Source organism: Ipomoea triloba, chromosome 6 (genome assembly GCF_003576645.1).
Source record: "Ipomoea triloba cultivar NCNSP0323 chromosome 6, ASM357664v1".
In the NCBI taxonomy this organism is placed as follows: domain Eukaryota; kingdom Viridiplantae; phylum Streptophyta; class Magnoliopsida; order Solanales; family Convolvulaceae; genus Ipomoea; species Ipomoea triloba.
This window is the reverse complement of record NC_044921.1, coordinates 23,069,350-23,087,721: the sequence shown is the minus strand read 5'-3', so window position 1 is coordinate 23,087,721 and position 18,372 is coordinate 23,069,350. Positions and strand designations below refer to the sequence as shown.

The window sequence follows — 18,372 nt, the reverse complement described above, 5'->3', positions numbered from 1 at the left end:
TCTCTCTCTCTCTCTCTCTCTCTCTCTATATATATATATATATATATATATATATATATATATATATATATATATATATATATATATATATATGTATGTGTGTTTGTTTCATATGCTTCTATGAACATTAGGTACAGTATTATGTGGACCAGTATATTACATTTGTACAGTGATATGATGATTTGTATAGGAAATATAGCCAATTTGCTTATTTCTAGGCTTCTAGCAATATAGTAGAGAAACATGTGCTTGATGGATCCTTCTTTTGCCACAAAAAAAAATCAATTATATATATATTGGGTCTTTGTTAGAGCTTTTGCATTCATACTTGTGTGCTCCATAGATGGTGGACAAAGTCTTCATTCGTGTGGCACTTAACATTTTCACTTTTCCTTTGACCAATCTTGTGAGTACTACCAAATATGTTGAATAATTTGACGGTGATGCTATGTAAGCTATTAAGTTCTACTAATTATGCACAAGCTTGCATGGGTGCTCTAGTGATAATCTGTCTAGTCAAGGACTAAAATCTTACAATCGTGTGAAACGGGATCAATTTTAAATATACTTAGTTATAATGAGATATTATGTATGTGCAGGAATTGTATCATGAGTTGCATGCTGTGGACCGGTTTGAACAAGATTACCAGAGGAAAATTGAGGAACTAGAGTCTTTAAATCTTCCTCGAAAAGGTTCATTATAGATTACTAAATAATTGAGTTCTTTTTTTTTTTTTTTTTTTTTTTTAACTACTGTATGGTAGATTATCTTTACTTGATTGGCATACTTTTCCTCCTTGTAGGAGAGAGTCTAATGATGTTGCACAGTGAGCTAAAACATCAAAGAAAGCTTGTGAGGGGATTGAAAAAGAAATCTCTTTGGTCTAAAAGTTTGGAGGAGGTAATCCAACAAAGATTCTTTAATCTTAAAATATTTTCAAGGATGAATGCTTCAATTATATTTACTTGTTTCTCAATCGCATCTGAAATCCAAATTAGACATCTTCCTTCCTTGACATAGGTGATCGTAGAAAAAACCGAACCATGTGTAAATGTACTATCATGATTCTCAATTGTCCGTTTGCTAATGTCATATTTTTAATTGAAGGTTGTGGAGAAGCTCGTTGATATTGTAACTTTCATTCATCAAGAGATCTTGGAAGCATTTGGAGATGACGGTATAGTAGTGCAATTATTGCCCCGTTTCTTGTTCCATTCACCGAGGCTGTAGGATGTTATTATAGATTTCATGCCTTAACAACTTCCACTATACTTTGCATTTTAATATATTGAAGCCTTTTTATTAAAAACCATGCTGATCTTATGTTGAAACTGTTTATTTTACAAGTATTAAAGTACATAGATAGGGAGCCTACAAAAAAACCAGAAAGATTAGGCGTTGCTGGCCTTGCTTTGCACTATGCTAACCTAATCACTCAAATAGATAACATTGTAAGTATGACATTTTTAATTTGTTGGTTTCGCCTACAGAGTTCCGTTTAGTATTTATTTAGTTAATAATGTTTGTTAATTGGATTCAATGTAATGTTAGACCTCGCGCCCCACTGCTCTTCCCCCGAACACAAGGGATGCACTGTATAATGGGTTGCCACCTGCTGTAAAGATGGCACTTCGTTCTCGTTTGCAGGCACTTGATACAAAAGAGGAGGAGGTTTGTTCTTTAGACTTGTTTCTTGGTATCTACCATTTTTATCGATTTTTCTCTTTTATATCTTCTGCCTTCTCCTACTGACTGGTCTTATGATGTAGTTTTGTTATAAATGTTTAACGTAAATGCCCTACGATGGAGTTTTGCAGCTAACGATTCCTCAAATCAAGGCTGAAATGGAGAAGAATCTCCAGTGGCTTGTCCCACTAGCAGCCGATACGTCAAAGTAAGTAAAAAATCTGTATGCATTGGTTATATAAGCTGGCTGAGCATCATTCCGTTAACTATCTTTCTCAGACAAGCAATAAACTTAAATTTCTCTTATTTACCGAATATATAAATGCATTTGTTACTGATTCTTTCAATTCATTTGGCTGGCTGCCGGTGCAGAGCGCATCAAGGTTTCGGATGGGTTGGAGAATGGGCCAACACCGGGTATTCTTCCAGTTTTATAAAGTTTTGTTGTTTATGCTCTGCTCTTAGCATGGTTGCAGTAGGCGCTAGACTAGCGCCTTGGCGGCGACCTATTAAAACAAAAAAAATAGTGCATGTTTGTGGGTGTATGTCATATTATATATATATATATATATATATATATCTTCTCTTATTTATATAAATAAATAAATTTAAATATATATAAATATAATAAAAAAAATTAACAAGGCTGACTCACCCGAGTTAACTTGGCTGAGTTAGGCCCTAGGCGGCTGCCAAGGGAGCAATTCGCCTCGGCGGCCGATTTTTGCAATAGTGGTTATTAGCGAAACCCAACAATGCTCATTCTTCTATGCAGAAGCGATTTCGGAAAGAAGGCAACGATGCAGAATAACCTCATCCGCCTGCAGACACTTTACCACGCAGACAAAAAGAAAATGGACGCCTTCATCCTCGAACTCGTGGAATGGCTTCACCGCCTCATCAGCCTCGTAAGATACAAAGGCCCGAGGATTCTCCCAGGAAGATCGCCCACCGGCAAAGGGCTCACTCTGCACACAGAGACGCTGAACAATAACCCGAAAAAGAACGAGGTCCAGCTTTCGCATGAAGACAAGACTTTGTTAGAAGAAGTCATGAAAAGGAGGAAGCTTGTTCCTGGAATAAGCAAAAGCCAAGAATTTGTGATATCCAAGAAGGGGAGACAGGTTTGGGCACTAAGTAGGAGCACTGGCAGCTCTCCTTGTACAGAGGTGGAACGACCAAAGCCTAATGTTTTGGACATCCTAGACGGCTTAGGTACAAAGTTTTGAGCCCCTAGATATATTTCACCAAAACAAGTATTCATTTTGCATAAATTCCATCATTCCCATTTTCTCTTGAAATTGCAGTCCCCTGTATATATAGCCCATATGCTGAAGGTATATGGCTATTCCTAGTGTGCTTTAAATTTTGAAGTATGGTTTAGGAAAAATCTTGTAGCTTTACTCGTACACAGATGATCTATTGCTCCATCTAGTGTGAGATGAAATGATATTTTTGTACCCCAAGTTACCATTTCCTATCTTTGGATAACAGAGGAACATCGAAACTTAACTAGATTAGTCAAAAAATAGCTTAATATTTATAGTCTATCAAAATTAATGTCTTCAAGGTACAATAGTATCTTAGTGAAATGTAAATTGACTATATTTATACAAAAAAAAAAAAAGAAGGAAAAAATGACACTTTTATGTTAAATTGACACATTATTGCTTATATGTTTTGGAATCGGATAAATGCAAAAAAGATCATACATTTAAGCTAATGCAAAAAAAGGGAAAAATCATTACAAAAATAATGTATTCAGTTTTCAATTCTCATAAAATGATACTTTGTAATAAAAAAAATTGAAATATAAAGGCAATTCAATTTTCAATCATGGTTTATCAATGAAAAAATGACTTTATAAAAAAACTGATCCAAAAAACTACTTTGAACAGTTTTTTTAATTTTAACATTTTAGGGCAATAAACTGTTACAAAAAAATAATTAATCAAACAATTTTGTTTAACCAATTCAAACAACTAATAGTGGTCAATAATAAGTCAAAATTGATTGATAGCCTAGGTTACCGATCAAAGTCAATATAGAAAAACAAATTGTTGCAGGATATCATTGTCTTAGAGACAAAATGATAGAAAAACGAATTCGTGTATAAAACAAATCTAACTAGTAAAGTAATTGATACGAGTATGACTATCTAAATCTAAAAATCTAATGAACCTAACACGAACTATATAATATCTATAGCAGAGCAGCTTTGCCACATTTGATGGCATTTGCAGGAATGGGAGCTTCATCCCTGGGAGAAATCTTGGCAGGATCATCCTCCGGTCCCTTCACCCTAATATACAGCTCTTGTCCAAGGTACCTTTCATCTGCATTCCCCGCCCTCAGATTCCACATTCCTTGATTATCCATGGCCACATATACTGCCGTCCACGAAAATGGATATACCTGTACTGTTGATCGATAAACTGCGTCTTTCAGATTGTAAGACAGCATATCCAGCTCGCTCCAGATCCCAGGGCCCATTCTGCAAATCCAATCAATCAATCAATGTTTCAATTGCAAAAGGTTAGGGTTAAATGGAGGGAGTGAATCGAGTGATTGGGGATTAGTGATTACCCAACAACGAAGAAGTTGTAACCGTCCAAATGCCATGTTTGTATGGAACGGAGAGGGTTCTGGAAAATTATCTGCGTGAAATCATGGAGATTGGTTTGGATAACCGAGACGCCAGGACGAGCTGGGAGGGATCTGAAAGTAAAATGGGGCCTCTCAGGGATAGTGCCGAGTTCATAAACGCCGCTTATGTTGAACTGATCCGCAAGCTTCAATGGCGTGTCCGGGTACACAAACGAAACGCCATTAATGGCGTATCGGAGCTTGCCGTACACCCTGGCCATTTTACCCTCCAGGACAATCGTCCTGGTCACGTTAATCAATCCGTAATGGAACGAGCCTTGAGGATTCGGCCTGGCTGCTCCCACCGCCAAATCGACCCTGTCAAAATTAAAGCCTCAAGTCATGCAGATAAGGTGTTCGATAAAATGAAAACTTTGCAGGTTCAAGGTTAAAGCGTCAAGTCATGCATACATGCATATAAGGTGTTCGATAAAATGATTAACATTGCAGGTTGATGAGTCCAGTGTACCTTATCTTCTTAGTCTGTATCCAGGAAGCCAGGAGATCGAACGGTAATGGTGAGTGAAAGAGCGGACTCGCCGGGTTTCCCTGGAACTTATTGTAGCGTACGAAGCCAATTCCAGAAGCTCGCATGAGGGAGAAACGAGGAGACGCCGATATGAAATAGGATGCGCCATTGTTGTGCTCTAATGCTTTAACCATCACCGAGTAAGACTGGCCAACATGGACGTCGAGATTATCGAAGTCCTGTTTTACAGTATACGATCCTTCTGTCTCCACCAGCGTCATCTTGTGGCCCTGAATCTTGAAATTCAGGCTTGTTCTTATCCCCACATTCGAGATCCTCAGCATATATGTTTTCCCTGCAACACCATAGATCAATTTCAACAAAACCAAACACAATAAAGTGATCAGAAAGCTAGGGTTTTCAGTCAGTGGAATATAAACGCGAAAATTTCAAATTATACCAAACAGCTATCAGCTAATAGCTAATTTACCAGACACCTTTAATGTTAACAAATTATATTTTCTAACCCAATCAGCTATCAACTAACAACTATTTATCAAACAGGCCAATAACTTGTATACCCTCTAACCCAATCAGCTAACAAACAGCTATCAATTAACAACAATTTATCAAACAGACCAATAACTTGTATACCTGGCTGGAAATCCAGGCTTGCTTGTTCAGGTCCTTGGCCATTGATGAGGATTCCATAGGGTAATTTCAGCATGCCGGTGCGATCCAGGCTTTGTCTCAACTCCTTCAATAACAAAACCATAGCTTAGGATTAATATGTTTCTGTATCAAGTGATAAAGATGTTTAATTTTACCTCAATATCTTCGGTGTACCAATCGCCGATCAAAATGTCGTAATCGTAATCAGGGAAAGGAAACGGCGGATGAACGATTTCAGTGTTGTAGATTCGGATGGGACCATACCCGCCGACGGCCTTGTGAAGGTTGAGAGACGGGAAATAAAAGTAACTTCCGATCTGATCTTTCAGCTGAAAGCTGTAAGTCCAGTTCTGTCCCGGCGGTATAGGACAATTGGTTCCTTGTACTCCATCTTGCCATGAACTTCCCCTTAATTGCACCCCATTCCTACAATAATCAAACAAAATAAATCAGAAAACGAGAAAAACAAAACAATTTTCTTCGTATGTTAATCTGCAAACTAATCGTACCATGACATTAGAAACGGTTCGTCCAGGTTGTTGTGAATATTGACATTGAGTACATCATTGGCTGAACCATTCAGGAGGGGTCCTGGAAACTGATCATTGATCACAATCACCTGTTTTTTTTTATCAAAAGATAAAATAGGTTAATAGATACGATATCGACAGAAACACAACTTTAATTATAAAGTACTAAATTAAACTAAACATGTCGATTAAAATCTTAGCATTATAATATAACATTAACAAGGATCATAAACCTAACCTTCTTCTGAACTCCAAGAATTGAACGACTGGAGAAGGAAACAGTCCAGTCATAAAAATGTTCTTCCGCGCTTACACAAACAAACGACAAGACTATGAGACTGCAAATGAGTGGTAATGCCACTTTTTCATTCACCGTCTTCATCGTCTTCGGACTTAAAATGTGTTAGTTCTTCCAGGCGTAATGATTCTTAAGCTTAATATGGCTAACTATATATAAACAAAACGCCCTTTGAGGACGAAGGATATATAATAATGTGCTTTACTAAAATGCTAACTCTTACGTAGAAGTCTCCTAATTAATCACAAACATTTATACCCTAATCCAAACATAATCCACAGTTATTTTAAATTCTGACGTTATTAGGAAATCTTATCATCAGGATTTAGGCCTTTAAAAAAAATTATTAGATATTTAGTTTTAAAAATTTTATTGTATTATTTTTAATATATTACTCTGTATTTACATTTTACAATAGTAATTAAATAATAATTCTTTTTTTTTTTGTAAGTCCACGTTAATATCATTATGAATGCTTATTGACTCAATGTGGTAGCTCAAGTGGCAAGTGAGATTTTTTTGTGTGGAAGAATTTTGGGAGAATCTGGGATTGATTCTTGCAAAGTTAGAATTGATTTTTAATTTAACAATTATGAGGACCTATTCTATCAGAGATTTTTAAAACAATGGATTTTAAATGACAGCTATAATAAAATCTTTTAGAATTTCACAAATTTTGTACGGGTCTATAAAAGTTTTAAAAGTCTACAAAACTCATTTTAATTGATTGTGGAGTTTTCTCATGCCATCTTCCTCTTTTCACCCAATCTGTATTGACTGCCAGTGTTAATTTTTTTTAGAAGGGGAATAGTATATACTATATAGTCTAGACAGACAATTTGATTGCTCTTTTCCTTTATAGTACGTAGTGTTGAAAATATAGCATTTTTTGTTCCCAAAATACATACTTTATGTTGTAATTCATGAGTGAAGAAATTGTGACATAGGCCCCTTTTTTTTTTTTTTTTTGAAAACAAAACCCGTATAGATTAATGCAAAAGAGCGGAAATAGAGTCAAGAGGGATAGAATCCCAGTACAAAGTGTTAGTCTGCGCGAAAGCAGCAGACGCAAGAGTATGAGCAACCATATTTTGTGCTCTAGGAATTAAAGTAAACGAACATGAATTAAATAAAATCATCGCATGTCTACATGCGTCAATAGCAAACCCCACATGAGAACGAAACGTAGAGCGATTCGTTGACAAGGCCCCTCGCAGTTACGAGTAATCTGTGAGCATATTAACCTCCGAGATTCCCGTGCGACGTAACCATGCTAACGCCTCTTTGCAAGCCATGGCCTCCGCCATAAAAGGTGAAGAACACGGCGGAAGACGTCCTGCTACTGCTGCAAGAAAACCTCCTTCAGGATCGAGTAGCACCGCCGCAAACGTAGAGTCTTGGGAGTCCAGTTGGTGACCGGCGTCGAAGAAACAGCATGGCAGCAGCGACGTACCGGACGTGGAAATGTTCTGCACCAGCTCCCTGCCACCTGGGCTGCCTCCGTGATGGACAGAACGCCATACATGCAGAGCGGTTGCAGCTCTTGCGGCGACTGTTCTGGGCTGCGGTAACCACCCCTCCCACACTGCGGTGTTGCGTGTCTGCCATATGAAATAGAGCACTGCCATAGATAGAGCAAAATTATCCTCAGTCATGCCCAACATCAATTTTGTGAACCAGCTTGCAAAGGAATCATCAGTCACACTAGGTACATGTATATTAAGCTCATGCCAAACAATAGAGGAAAAGTCACGCAACACAAATGCATGCATAATGTTCTCATGATCTAATCCACACATTGGGCATGCAGGATCCACCTCTACCCTCTTTAAAATCAAATTTGTAGTCACAAGGAGTATATCATTTAGAGCTCTCCAAAGAAAGATCTTCCACTTTGGTGGGATTTTAAGCCTCCAAAGAGAATTCCAATGGTCAAAACCACTTGAAGGATAAACAACTTCCCCTACAATGCGCCTGTAGCCATTCTTTACTGTGTAACAACCTCTTGGGTCCCCATGCCAGTACCATGAATCCTCATAGTCAGGGGAGACAGGCACTCGTAAAATTCGTGACACATCAGTAGGCTGAAAAATATCAGTCAAGATGGGCATATCCCATGTACTAGTCTGCTCATTTATTAGTCCAGAAACTAACGCACCATTTAAGTAGGGTGGCATTAGAGTCTGTATCATAGGGCTATGATCATCATGCAGCCATGGATGACCCCAAATTAATGAGGTTTTACCATTCCCAATCCTTCTTCTTGCCCCCTCACAAATTAAACCATGAGCAGCCATAATACTCCTCCAGCAGTAACTTGGACATGATACTATAGAAGCATCAACAAATGTAGATCTGGGGAAATATCTAGCTTTACAAACTCTTGCCACCAGGGAATGAGGTTTAGTTAGCAATCTCCAGGCCTGTTTGCCCAACATTGCCAAGTTAAAAGCTTTTAGATCCTTAAAACCCAATCCTCCAAACTTCCTGGGCACACACAAACGATCCCAGGCCTTCCAATGAATACGAGTATCATTACTTGACCCCCACCAAAACCTGTTCATAGTCCTTTCAATTGATTTGCAAACAGCATCCGGTAACAAGAACACACTCATTGAAAAGGTGGGCATAGATTGTGCCACACTTTTCAACAAAATCTCCTTCCCAGCTTGAGAAAGGAGCTTCTTGTTCCACGACCCAATCCTCTGCTTGATTTTATCCTCAATATAGGAAAAGGCCCCTTAATTATACTGACAAAAATATATGTACTAAATTTAGGGACCGATATTTTCATTACTATTTTTTTTTATTGTTTGAAGGTATTTAGCTACAGATTTGCTACAGTTTTATCCGTCGCTAAATTTGTAACTTCTATGAAAAAAAAAAACAAAAAACAGCCAACTAATTATTAACCCATACTTGTATTAAACATATAATATAATATTTCAATAATATAATTGCAAAATATATTATATTAAAAAATTCAAACTCAATAACAATAACAAAAATATAGCATTGTAAAGTGTTACATCGTTAAAAACGGTATCAAATATATTAATACACATAATCTAATTTTAACTATATTTTTTTTAAAACATTTTTACTATATTTTTATTCTTTAATTAAGTTGAATGTTTTGTTTTATTTTGTTTTTTTAGAGTGGGTAGCATATTTTTACTATTTTCTTTTACTTCAATTAATAAAATCAAGAAACAAGATTAGAGTTCCTTGGAGTTTAACGTAATTGGTTCATCTCTTAATTTAAAAGTCACGACTAGAGGCCGAACTATCCCAACGATACTTGTTTGTCATTTTTTGTAACAAAATTGGGAGTGTGTAAACATTATAATTATACCTTTTTTTTTTGTCTAATTAGAAGCTTTAGAGCATGCCTATCAATAGATTTTGTGAGAATCATGTCAGATTATTTGTCCATGTAAGCAAAGAGAGAAGAGGAGAGAGGGGATGGGTTCATCCTGCAAGGCACCACATAATGTCAGATCTATTGTTTATCTTTATTTTTTTATACTCTGGAGCAGCTGGGCGCAGGCGCGCCTGACAGCTCTTTTTTTCTTTTTTTTTTTTTAAACTATTTTTGTTTTGTTTTTTTTTTTTCTTCCCTTTCCACTCTCTCCTTCCTAATCACACTTACAAAAACTCCTCAGTTACCGTGAAAAAACTCCATTGATAAGGATGCTCTTAAAACTAACCACCAAAATTAATTATGTTCGAGGAAAAGCTTCGGAAAACTCTGAATCAGGAAGTGATGTTTCAGCTTGTGGAGATGAAATTTTAATTGCAGACGACCCGCTCCCATCACCTACTCATGACACAAAGTCTGTTTGTAGTTCTCCAGACATCATGACCAAGAAACTTTCACCATCAGTCAGTAATGTAGACCTCAAATTAATCAATCAGAAAGGTAAAAAGTTTCTTTAATTTTACTCTAGGCACTTTATTGCATGCAGGTCTTAGAACTAACAGTAATTCTAATTCTGTGGTTTAGGAACACCAAGGGTAAAGTCAATTACTTCATTCAGGCCTCCACAAATGAGTCGACAGCTTTCAGCTAAGTTTGTTAACCATAGTCTTTATGATGGTATCCCGTTTGGCTCATGCATGTAAAGAAGAGATTCAAAGAAATTTTTATAAAGATTTTTTTTTTCTTGACATAAAAGTTTTTGTTTTAATAAAAATAAAAGTAATAAGTATGTCATACAATCTAGAGAAAATTGCATCTTTGGTCCTTGAGCTTTAAGCAAGTTCCGACTCAGTCCCTGAGTTATGGCCGTATCCGAGTTTAGTCCCTCAGTTATGAACGAAGTGGCGCATTTGGTCTCTGGCCGTTAAAACTAACGGAAAAATTAAAAAATAGTTAAAATTTGAAGGGTAAAATAGGAAATTCACATTTTATTATCCTTCTTATATCAAAATCACTTTTATAACATTATTTTTCACTTCTTAGCCTCTTATTTTCAATATTTTTCAATTCTAAAAGAATTTCAATAACTTTAGTATAACATGTTAAGAGTCTGGCTCTCATATAACAAACTTAAGACCTAGTACAAACAAAGAAACACTTGATCATTGTTTTTAAGCATCTGAAAACAGTATCCTAATAATTTTTGGTTTCCTTTACTAAGCAACAAAGGTATCAAACTAGAACTTCTGAGATACAAAATAATTTCAAATTTCTCAGGTTGCTTTTATGAGAATTTCACCAAAAGAATAACTTGAGATTTTTATTATGTAAAAAATATTTTGTATGCAATAGTTTAGTCAATTGTCGTTTTTTGAAGTTACAAAAGTTTTTAAAATTTTCATAATTGATTCTAAGGTTCCTCTTTCATTACTCTGGTTTTAAGAAAACAGAGTTTTGTATCTCAAAAGTTCTAGTTTGATTACCTTTGTTGCTTAGTAAAGAAAATCAAAAATTATTAGGATAGTGTTTTCAGATGCCTAAACACAATGATCAAGTGTTTCTTTGTTTGTACTAGGTTTTAAGTTTGTTATACGAGAGTCAGGCTCCTAACAAGTCATACTAAAATTATTGAAATGCTTTCAGAATTGAAAAATATTGAAAATAAGAGGCTAAGAAGTGAAAAATAATGTTATAAAAGTGATTTTGATATAAGAAGAAGAATAAAATGTGAATTTCCTATTTTACCCCTCAAATTTTAATTATTTTTTAATTTTTCCGTTAGTTTTAACGGTCAGGGACCAAATGCGCCACTTTGTTCATAATTGAGGGACTAAACTCGGATACGACCATAACTCAGGGACTGAGTCGGAACTTGGTTAAAGCTCAAGGACCAAAGATGCAATTTTCCCTACAATCTATTTATTACAGTTATAACATCAGTTGATCAACAAATCTATACTATATATAAAAACAAAATCCTCACTTTAAGCTTCCCGCCCAAAAGAGTCTTACAATATTTAGGATGCGATTATTTCCTATTTTCCTATTCGTTGTACAATTCTACATTACAATTCCTATTGTATCACAATTCTACATTGCAATTCCTATCATATTACAATTCTATTGTAATAAGATACAACCTTATATAAATCCCTAATCCTATATTGTGAACTTTAAAAGAGAAACGCAAAATGCAGTGCAATTATTCCAGACCTCTCCACCTTCAAATCTGCAAATTCTGTTGTTGCGGTCAAGATATTGTTTTATTTAATATTGCTCAATTTTGTATTGTTTTATTTAATAGGAATAAAATCATGGTCATGTTTGGTCATAGTGCTTTATTGTATTTATTGTTATGCATTTTTTATGTTGTTAGTATGCTGCTTTTTTTTTTTTTGAGTTTTTTCAGTTTTTTGCTTGGTTTTTTTAAATTTCTTGATCTTCCTTAGGGAACTTGCATTCATTTACAAAAACATGTTCAAATTTAAAGATTTTGGATCGTTAAAGGTTCCCAGAGGAGTGGATAGCAATTAGCTAATTGGTAAATTCTTCTTAAAATTTTGTTCTATACTAGATGTGTTCTATACTGCACAAACTAATATTATTAATTAATTGATAAAAAAAATAATAAATTTTAATTGGTAACAAATCCATTCCGTGCAACGCACAGGCAAAAATACTAGTATCTTTAATATAATCAATGAATATGTCACAATATATATAACAATTAACCAAAGTTGAGTCTCGTACATTGGGATGTTTATGATCAAGTACTTGGAGTGGGTGACAAAGTGTATTATACACATAAATGGAGACTAGTAATAAATGGAACGGACGTGGAGGCCTATACAGTATACACAATAGAAAGGCTCTAAGCACAACTCTTTTTTCTTTTCTTTTCTTTTCTTTTTTTTTTTTTTTTTGGGGGGGGGGGGGGGGGTTGGNTGATCATTGTTTTTAAGCATCTGAAAACAGTATCCTAATAATTTTTGGTTTCCTTTACTAAGCAACAAAGGTATCAAACTAGAACTTCTGAGATACAAAATAATTTCAAATTTCTCAGGTTGCTTTTATGAGAATTTCACCAAAAGAATAACTTGAGATTTTTATTATGTAAAAAATATTTTGTATGCAATAGTTTAGTCAATTGTCGTTTTTTGAAGTTACAAAAGTTTTTAAAATTTTCATAATTGATTCTAAGGTTCCTCTTTCATTACTCTGGTTTTAAGAAAACAGAGTTTTGTATCTCAAAAGTTCTAGTTTGATTACCTTTGTTGCTTAGTAAAGAAAATCAAAAATTATTAGGATAGTGTTTTCAGATGCCTAAACACAATGATCAAGTGTTTCTTTGTTTGTACTAGGTTTTAAGTTTGTTATACGAGAGTCAGGCTCCTAACAAGTCATACTAAAATTATTGAAATGCTTTCAGAATTGAAAAATATTGAAAATAAGAGGCTAAGAAGTGAAAAATAATGTTATAAAAGTGATTTTGATATAAGAAGAAGAATAAAATGTGAATTTCCTATTTTACCCCTCAAATTTTAATTATTTTTTAATTTTTCCGTTAGTTTTAACGGTCAGGGACCAAATGCGCCACTTTGTTCATAATTGAGGGACTAAACTCGGATACGACCATAACTCAGGGACTGAGTCGGAACTTGGTTAAAGCTCAAGGACCAAAGATGCAATTTTCCCTACAATCTATTTATTACAGTTATAACATCAGTTGATCAACAAATCTATACTATATATAAAAACAAAATCCTCACTTTAAGCTTCCCGCCCAAAAGAGTCTTACAATATTTAGGATGCGATTATTTCCTATTTTCCTATTCGTTGTACAATTCTACATTACAATTCCTATTGTATCACAATTCTACATTGCAATTCCTATCATATTACAATTCTATTGTAATAAGATACAACCTTATATAAATCCCTAATCCTATATTGTGAACTTTAAAAGAGAAACGCAAAATGCAGTGCAATTATTCCAGACCTCTCCACCTTCAAATCTGCAAATTCTGTTGTTGCGGTCAAGATATTGTTTTATTTAATATTGCTCAATTTTGTATTGTTTTATTTAATAGGAATAAAATCATGGTCATGTTTGGTCATAGTGCTTTATTGTATTTATTGTTATGCATTTTTTATGTTGTTAGTATGCTGCTTTTTTTTTTTTTGAGTTTTTTCAGTTTTTTGCTTGGTTTTTTTAAATTTCTTGATCTTCCTTAGGGAACTTGCATTCATTTACAAAAACATGTTCAAATTTAAAGATTTTGGATCGTTAAAGGTTCCCAGAGGAGTGGATAGCAATTAGCTAATTGGTAAATTCTTCTTAAAATTTTGTTCTATACTAGATGTGTTCTATACTGCACAAACTAATATTATTAATTAATTGATAAAAAAAATAATAAATTTTAATTGGTAACAAATCCATTCCGTGCAACGCACAGGCAAAAATACTAGTATCTTTAATATAATCAATGAATATGTCACAATATATATAACAATTAACCAAAGTTGAGTCTCGTACATTGGGATGTTTATGATCAAGTACTTGGAGTGGGTGACAAAGTGTATTATACACATAAATGGAGACTAGTAATAAATGGAACGGACGTGGAGGCCTATACAGTATACACAATAGAAAGGCTCTAAGCACAACTCTTTTTTCTTTTCTTTTCTTTTCTTTTTTTTTTTTTTTTTGGGGGGGGGGGGGGGGGGGGTTGGATTAACCACTTTTTTTTTTTTTTTGAAAACTGGATTAACCACTTAATTATGCCATAATTGACTATGAATTTATCATCATTGCCTCTAGCTTATAGGTGGTATGAAAAGAGATAACATATGTTTGGTGTTCCCTTCTTTGCCAAATATGATGGATCTATTAACGTTATATTCAGTGTGTGGTGTTTTTTTTAATGAATGGGTCTATTGAGCGTTATGGTATATTTTCTCTCCCAGCACAGATATGTAATGGTACTATCATGCTACAAGGCTATGGGCCTCTCTGTTGGTTGACGACACTTGGGCCTTTTGCGCCCCCAATACCATAACCTAATAACATATAAACTCTACCAATATAGCTTTAAAAAAATGTTTTATAATGTTATAGTTACACGCCACATACAAAATTGGAACACAATAAAGGTTAAACATGGATGAAACATTTTACACAATTTCTATAAACATAATAGAGTTTTTTTGTTTGTTTTTTTTTCTTTTGCGCTTAGTAGATACATTGTAAAAACAATTTTTACATGAAGAAAAATATTATATTGACCCTTATTCTCTGATTTCAATTTGTATTTTCATGCTCAAAATTTTAATCTAAATTTTTTTTAGTACAAATAACTTATTTGTATTTACTACATAAAAATTAAGACTACATATTGTAAAACTCATACATAAAATATCTCAGACAAATTATATTGCACAATGGGGTCGCAATTGCGGCGATGACAATATATTGTACTAATTGTAAATACAAAATAAAATTCTTAAATAACAAACTTTAAAAATCTCTGCAAAAAAAAAAAAAAAAAAAAAAAAAACCTTTAAAAATAAAAAGTAAAAAAATTACCCTTGAGTAAAACTTACCTAGGAAATCGAATCTTTGCCTCTTTGGGCACTAGTGTGACTTTTTCTTTGGCCCTGGGACCGAGACTATCGAAATGTGATGTTGAGAACCGCAGTAGCTTAGCATACGTTACGTACTGAGTCTCGACAGTTGGCAGGCTGGTTTAAAAAGCCTGACCATACTGTCCCCAAAAGATGAATTAATGTGTGGAACATTATTATATAATTTTTTTATACAATTTACTTATATAATTTGTACAGAATAGAGTGTACAATAAACCATGGAAACGAACAATTTAAGATTTCAACGGTTTTACTCAGTTGAAAACTAACGTGTCAATATCGTCCATACTATGAATCAAACACATAACCTCCCATCTAAAAAAGTCACTTCATACCGTTTGATCACAAGGTCTTTAACAAAAAAAAGTTAAGAACTTAATTAACCATAAAAAACAAATCATTTAAGACCAAATAAAAAGATAATTACAGTCAAAGAATCAATTGAGTATTAAATTTAAAAAAAAAAATCATTAACTAGAATAATAACGGTGATTTCTCTTTTCAAAAAAGAAAATAACGGTGATTTCTCTTCCGTTGCGAAAAAAACTTGACCATGCTGACTCAGCTTGGACCCTTTTCGGGGCCCACGCGTCACCCAAACGGATAAGCCCGAATAAATTACGGTGCCTTTCTGATGCATTTCATCGTCACCCACACGTAATCCACCGCACCTTCAATCCGATTTGCCCAACTACATATACTCCACCCCTAATTTATCATTTTCCATATCCAAAATCTCATTTTATCCACACAGAATCAACCTGAAATCATCCATGGCTTCTGCGTCAATTCCTTTCTCTTCTCAATTTTCCGGCGCCGGAGTTTCCTCGGCGCGGTCGCGGCGGAGCGGTGTATCGTTTCGTCATCCGATTTCCACCGTCTCCGCCTCCTGTGTTACGGCGGAGCGCACCAGCAGCGTCGCCGCCTCGCTCTACGAAGTTCTCGGGATTCAGACGGGCGCCACGTGTCAGGAAATCAAGGCCGCGTACAGGAGACTGGCTAGGGTTTTGCATCCGGACGTCGCGTCTAGCTTTCGTCCGGAATCGTCGGACGAGGACTTCATCAGAGTGCACGCCGCGTACGCCACTCTCTCCGATCCACAAAAGCGCGCGAATTATGACCGGACTCTGTTCCGGCCGGGGCAGGGCAGGCCGCCGGTTGAATTTTCCGGTGTTAACAGTCGCCGGAACTGGGAAACTGATCAATGCTGGTAGCTGAAGGGAGTGATAATCACATTTTTAGGCTTAATTCTTTGATTTTATGAGCAGATTGCCTTTAATCTGAATCCTAACAGTGCGGATCTCGCTATAACTTCATCTATAATTTTGTTTTGACGACAAGATTGAAACTCAAAAATTTTGCTGTAAATCCTAAGTTTACACGAGTTTAAGTGCAAAAGATATGCTTCAACAAATTGTTTATCGATTTCTTTTTTCCATTGTTACTTTACTCTTTAGCTAAAAGTCTAAAACCAATATTATTAAACCAGCAATCATAATTACTACAGTATTCATCCTTACATTTGGATGGTGTAATAAGTACTCAAATCAAGAAGAGTGTATCAAACCTGATTCTCATATCTGAATTCAATCCGTGCTAATACCTCTTGATCAAGCGCATTATACAAGTGTGTCCGTGGGACCACAAAAATAAATACAGCATACAAACACTATAAAAGAGGTTTTTAGTATGTGTATTGAGCGTAAAGTGGATGGAGAAAAAAAAATTGATTATAAGATTAATTGTTTATGACTCGACTTTTTGTATGTATTGAGACTAAGGTTGATGAAGAAAAAATATTCATTTTAAAGTCGATTGTTTATGATCTGACATTATCACTGTGTAAATATTCATTCTAATATAATTAAGGTTGATTGTTTATGAGTTATGAGCTGTAAGCGCCAAACAGTAGAGGAGCGCCTAGCGACTAATTAAAAAAACAATGTATATGTGTGTGGTATATATATATATATATATATATATATATATATAGAGAGAGAGAGAGAGAGAGAGAAGGGGGGGGGGGAGAGAGAGAAATTAAGAAGGCCAAGTCGACCGAATTTGCCTAGCGGGAGCCTAAGAAGGAAATTGTCACGGTCTAGGGATGCCTAGATCGATTTTTGTAATAGTGGTATTGAGTCTAATGTAGATGGAGAAAAGATATGCATTCTAAGGTTCATTATTTATGACTTTGACATTTGTAGTGTGTACTAGTTTTATACGCGCATTGCGCGAATGAGTTAATGCCCAATGTTTATATTTAAATAAATATTTGAAAGTATATCAATGCAAGATTATATAAGAGAAGTTTATACATGGGTAATTAAATGTCGAATTTTTTTATTTAAATATCTAACTCAAAGTATATGAATCCAAGATAATATAGAAAATTCATTATAATTATTACTAAAATAAATGTTTGCAACCTTGTAAAATCGATAGTCTAAATATTTGGTCTAAAAATGATAGTCTAAATAAATACCACTTTTAATTTGAATATTTCTAAGGTTTTCTTAATTCTCTTTTGAGTAACATTGTCATTGTCTTCATCTTTACTATTTGTTCTCTTCCTTTTTGTTGGTAGTATGTTATTTGCAATTCGGATATTGTTGGTAGCATAGATGACAACGTTATGCAATGATCGAGATTATGATATAGGAGCTATGGACTTTCCATTAGGTGTTCTGCTTGGGTTTCATTTGGTTCAACCATTATTGTTGAATGAGTTATTGTGGATAAAGAAATCCTAGTTTAAGAAAAAAGATTAAATAAATTAATAAAAATTTGAAAATTTAAAATATTATATATTCCAAAGATATTAAAATGTAGTTTCTCGCTTCAATTTGCTGGGTAATGGTTTATTTGAGTATTTTCATTGTCAATAAATCCCCCAAGTAATTAATTTGATTGGTTTCAAACTATTCTTTTTTATTTTTTTCATGGTATTAAAGAAATACATATGTATCCTTTTTGGCAAAAACTTGTGTGAGACCGTCTCACCAT

The 18,372-nt window shown here is 34.7% G+C and overlaps 3 protein-coding genes across 3 annotated transcripts in view; 2 read left to right on the top strand and 1 right to left on the bottom strand.

The window, feature by feature from the left end:
- LOC116022696 overlaps positions 1–3,165 on the top strand; it is a 6,947-nt gene extending 3,782 nt beyond the window's left edge. The window contains exons 6-13 of the mRNA XM_031263524.1: positions 600–693; positions 804–901; positions 1,109–1,178; positions 1,349–1,452; positions 1,553–1,672; positions 1,819–1,895; positions 2,060–2,104; positions 2,463–3,165. Of these exons, the coding sequence (XP_031119384.1) occupies positions 600–693; positions 804–901; positions 1,109–1,178; positions 1,349–1,452; positions 1,553–1,672; positions 1,819–1,895; positions 2,060–2,104; positions 2,463–2,916 (1,062 nt within the window). The 3' untranslated portion in view covers positions 2,917–3,165. The remainder of the gene's footprint in view (positions 1–599; positions 694–803; positions 902–1,108; positions 1,179–1,348; positions 1,453–1,552; positions 1,673–1,818; positions 1,896–2,059; positions 2,105–2,462) is intronic.
- Positions 3,166–3,755: 590 nt separating this feature from the next.
- LOC116023690 (monocopper oxidase-like protein SKS1) lies at positions 3,756–6,386 on the bottom strand. The gene is made up of 7 exons (XM_031264694.1): positions 6,243–6,386; positions 5,984–6,093; positions 5,630–5,900; positions 5,457–5,559; positions 4,803–5,157; positions 4,274–4,651; positions 3,756–4,181 (listed from the first exon to the last, which is right to left on the bottom strand). The coding sequence occupies exons 1-7, from the start codon at positions 6,384–6,386 to the stop codon at positions 3,890–3,892; spliced, it is 1,653 nt and encodes a 550-aa protein (XP_031120554.1). The 3' UTR covers positions 3,756–3,889.
- Positions 6,387–16,086: 9,700 nt separating this feature from the next.
- Positions 16,087–16,794, top strand: LOC116022091 (chaperone protein dnaJ 11, chloroplastic-like). Its single transcript, XM_031262653.1, has one exon. The coding sequence runs from the start codon at positions 16,143–16,145 to the stop codon at positions 16,581–16,583; it is 441 nt and encodes a 146-aa protein (XP_031118513.1). The 5' UTR covers positions 16,087–16,142; the 3' UTR covers positions 16,584–16,794.
- Positions 16,795–18,372: the final 1,578 nt, after the last annotated feature.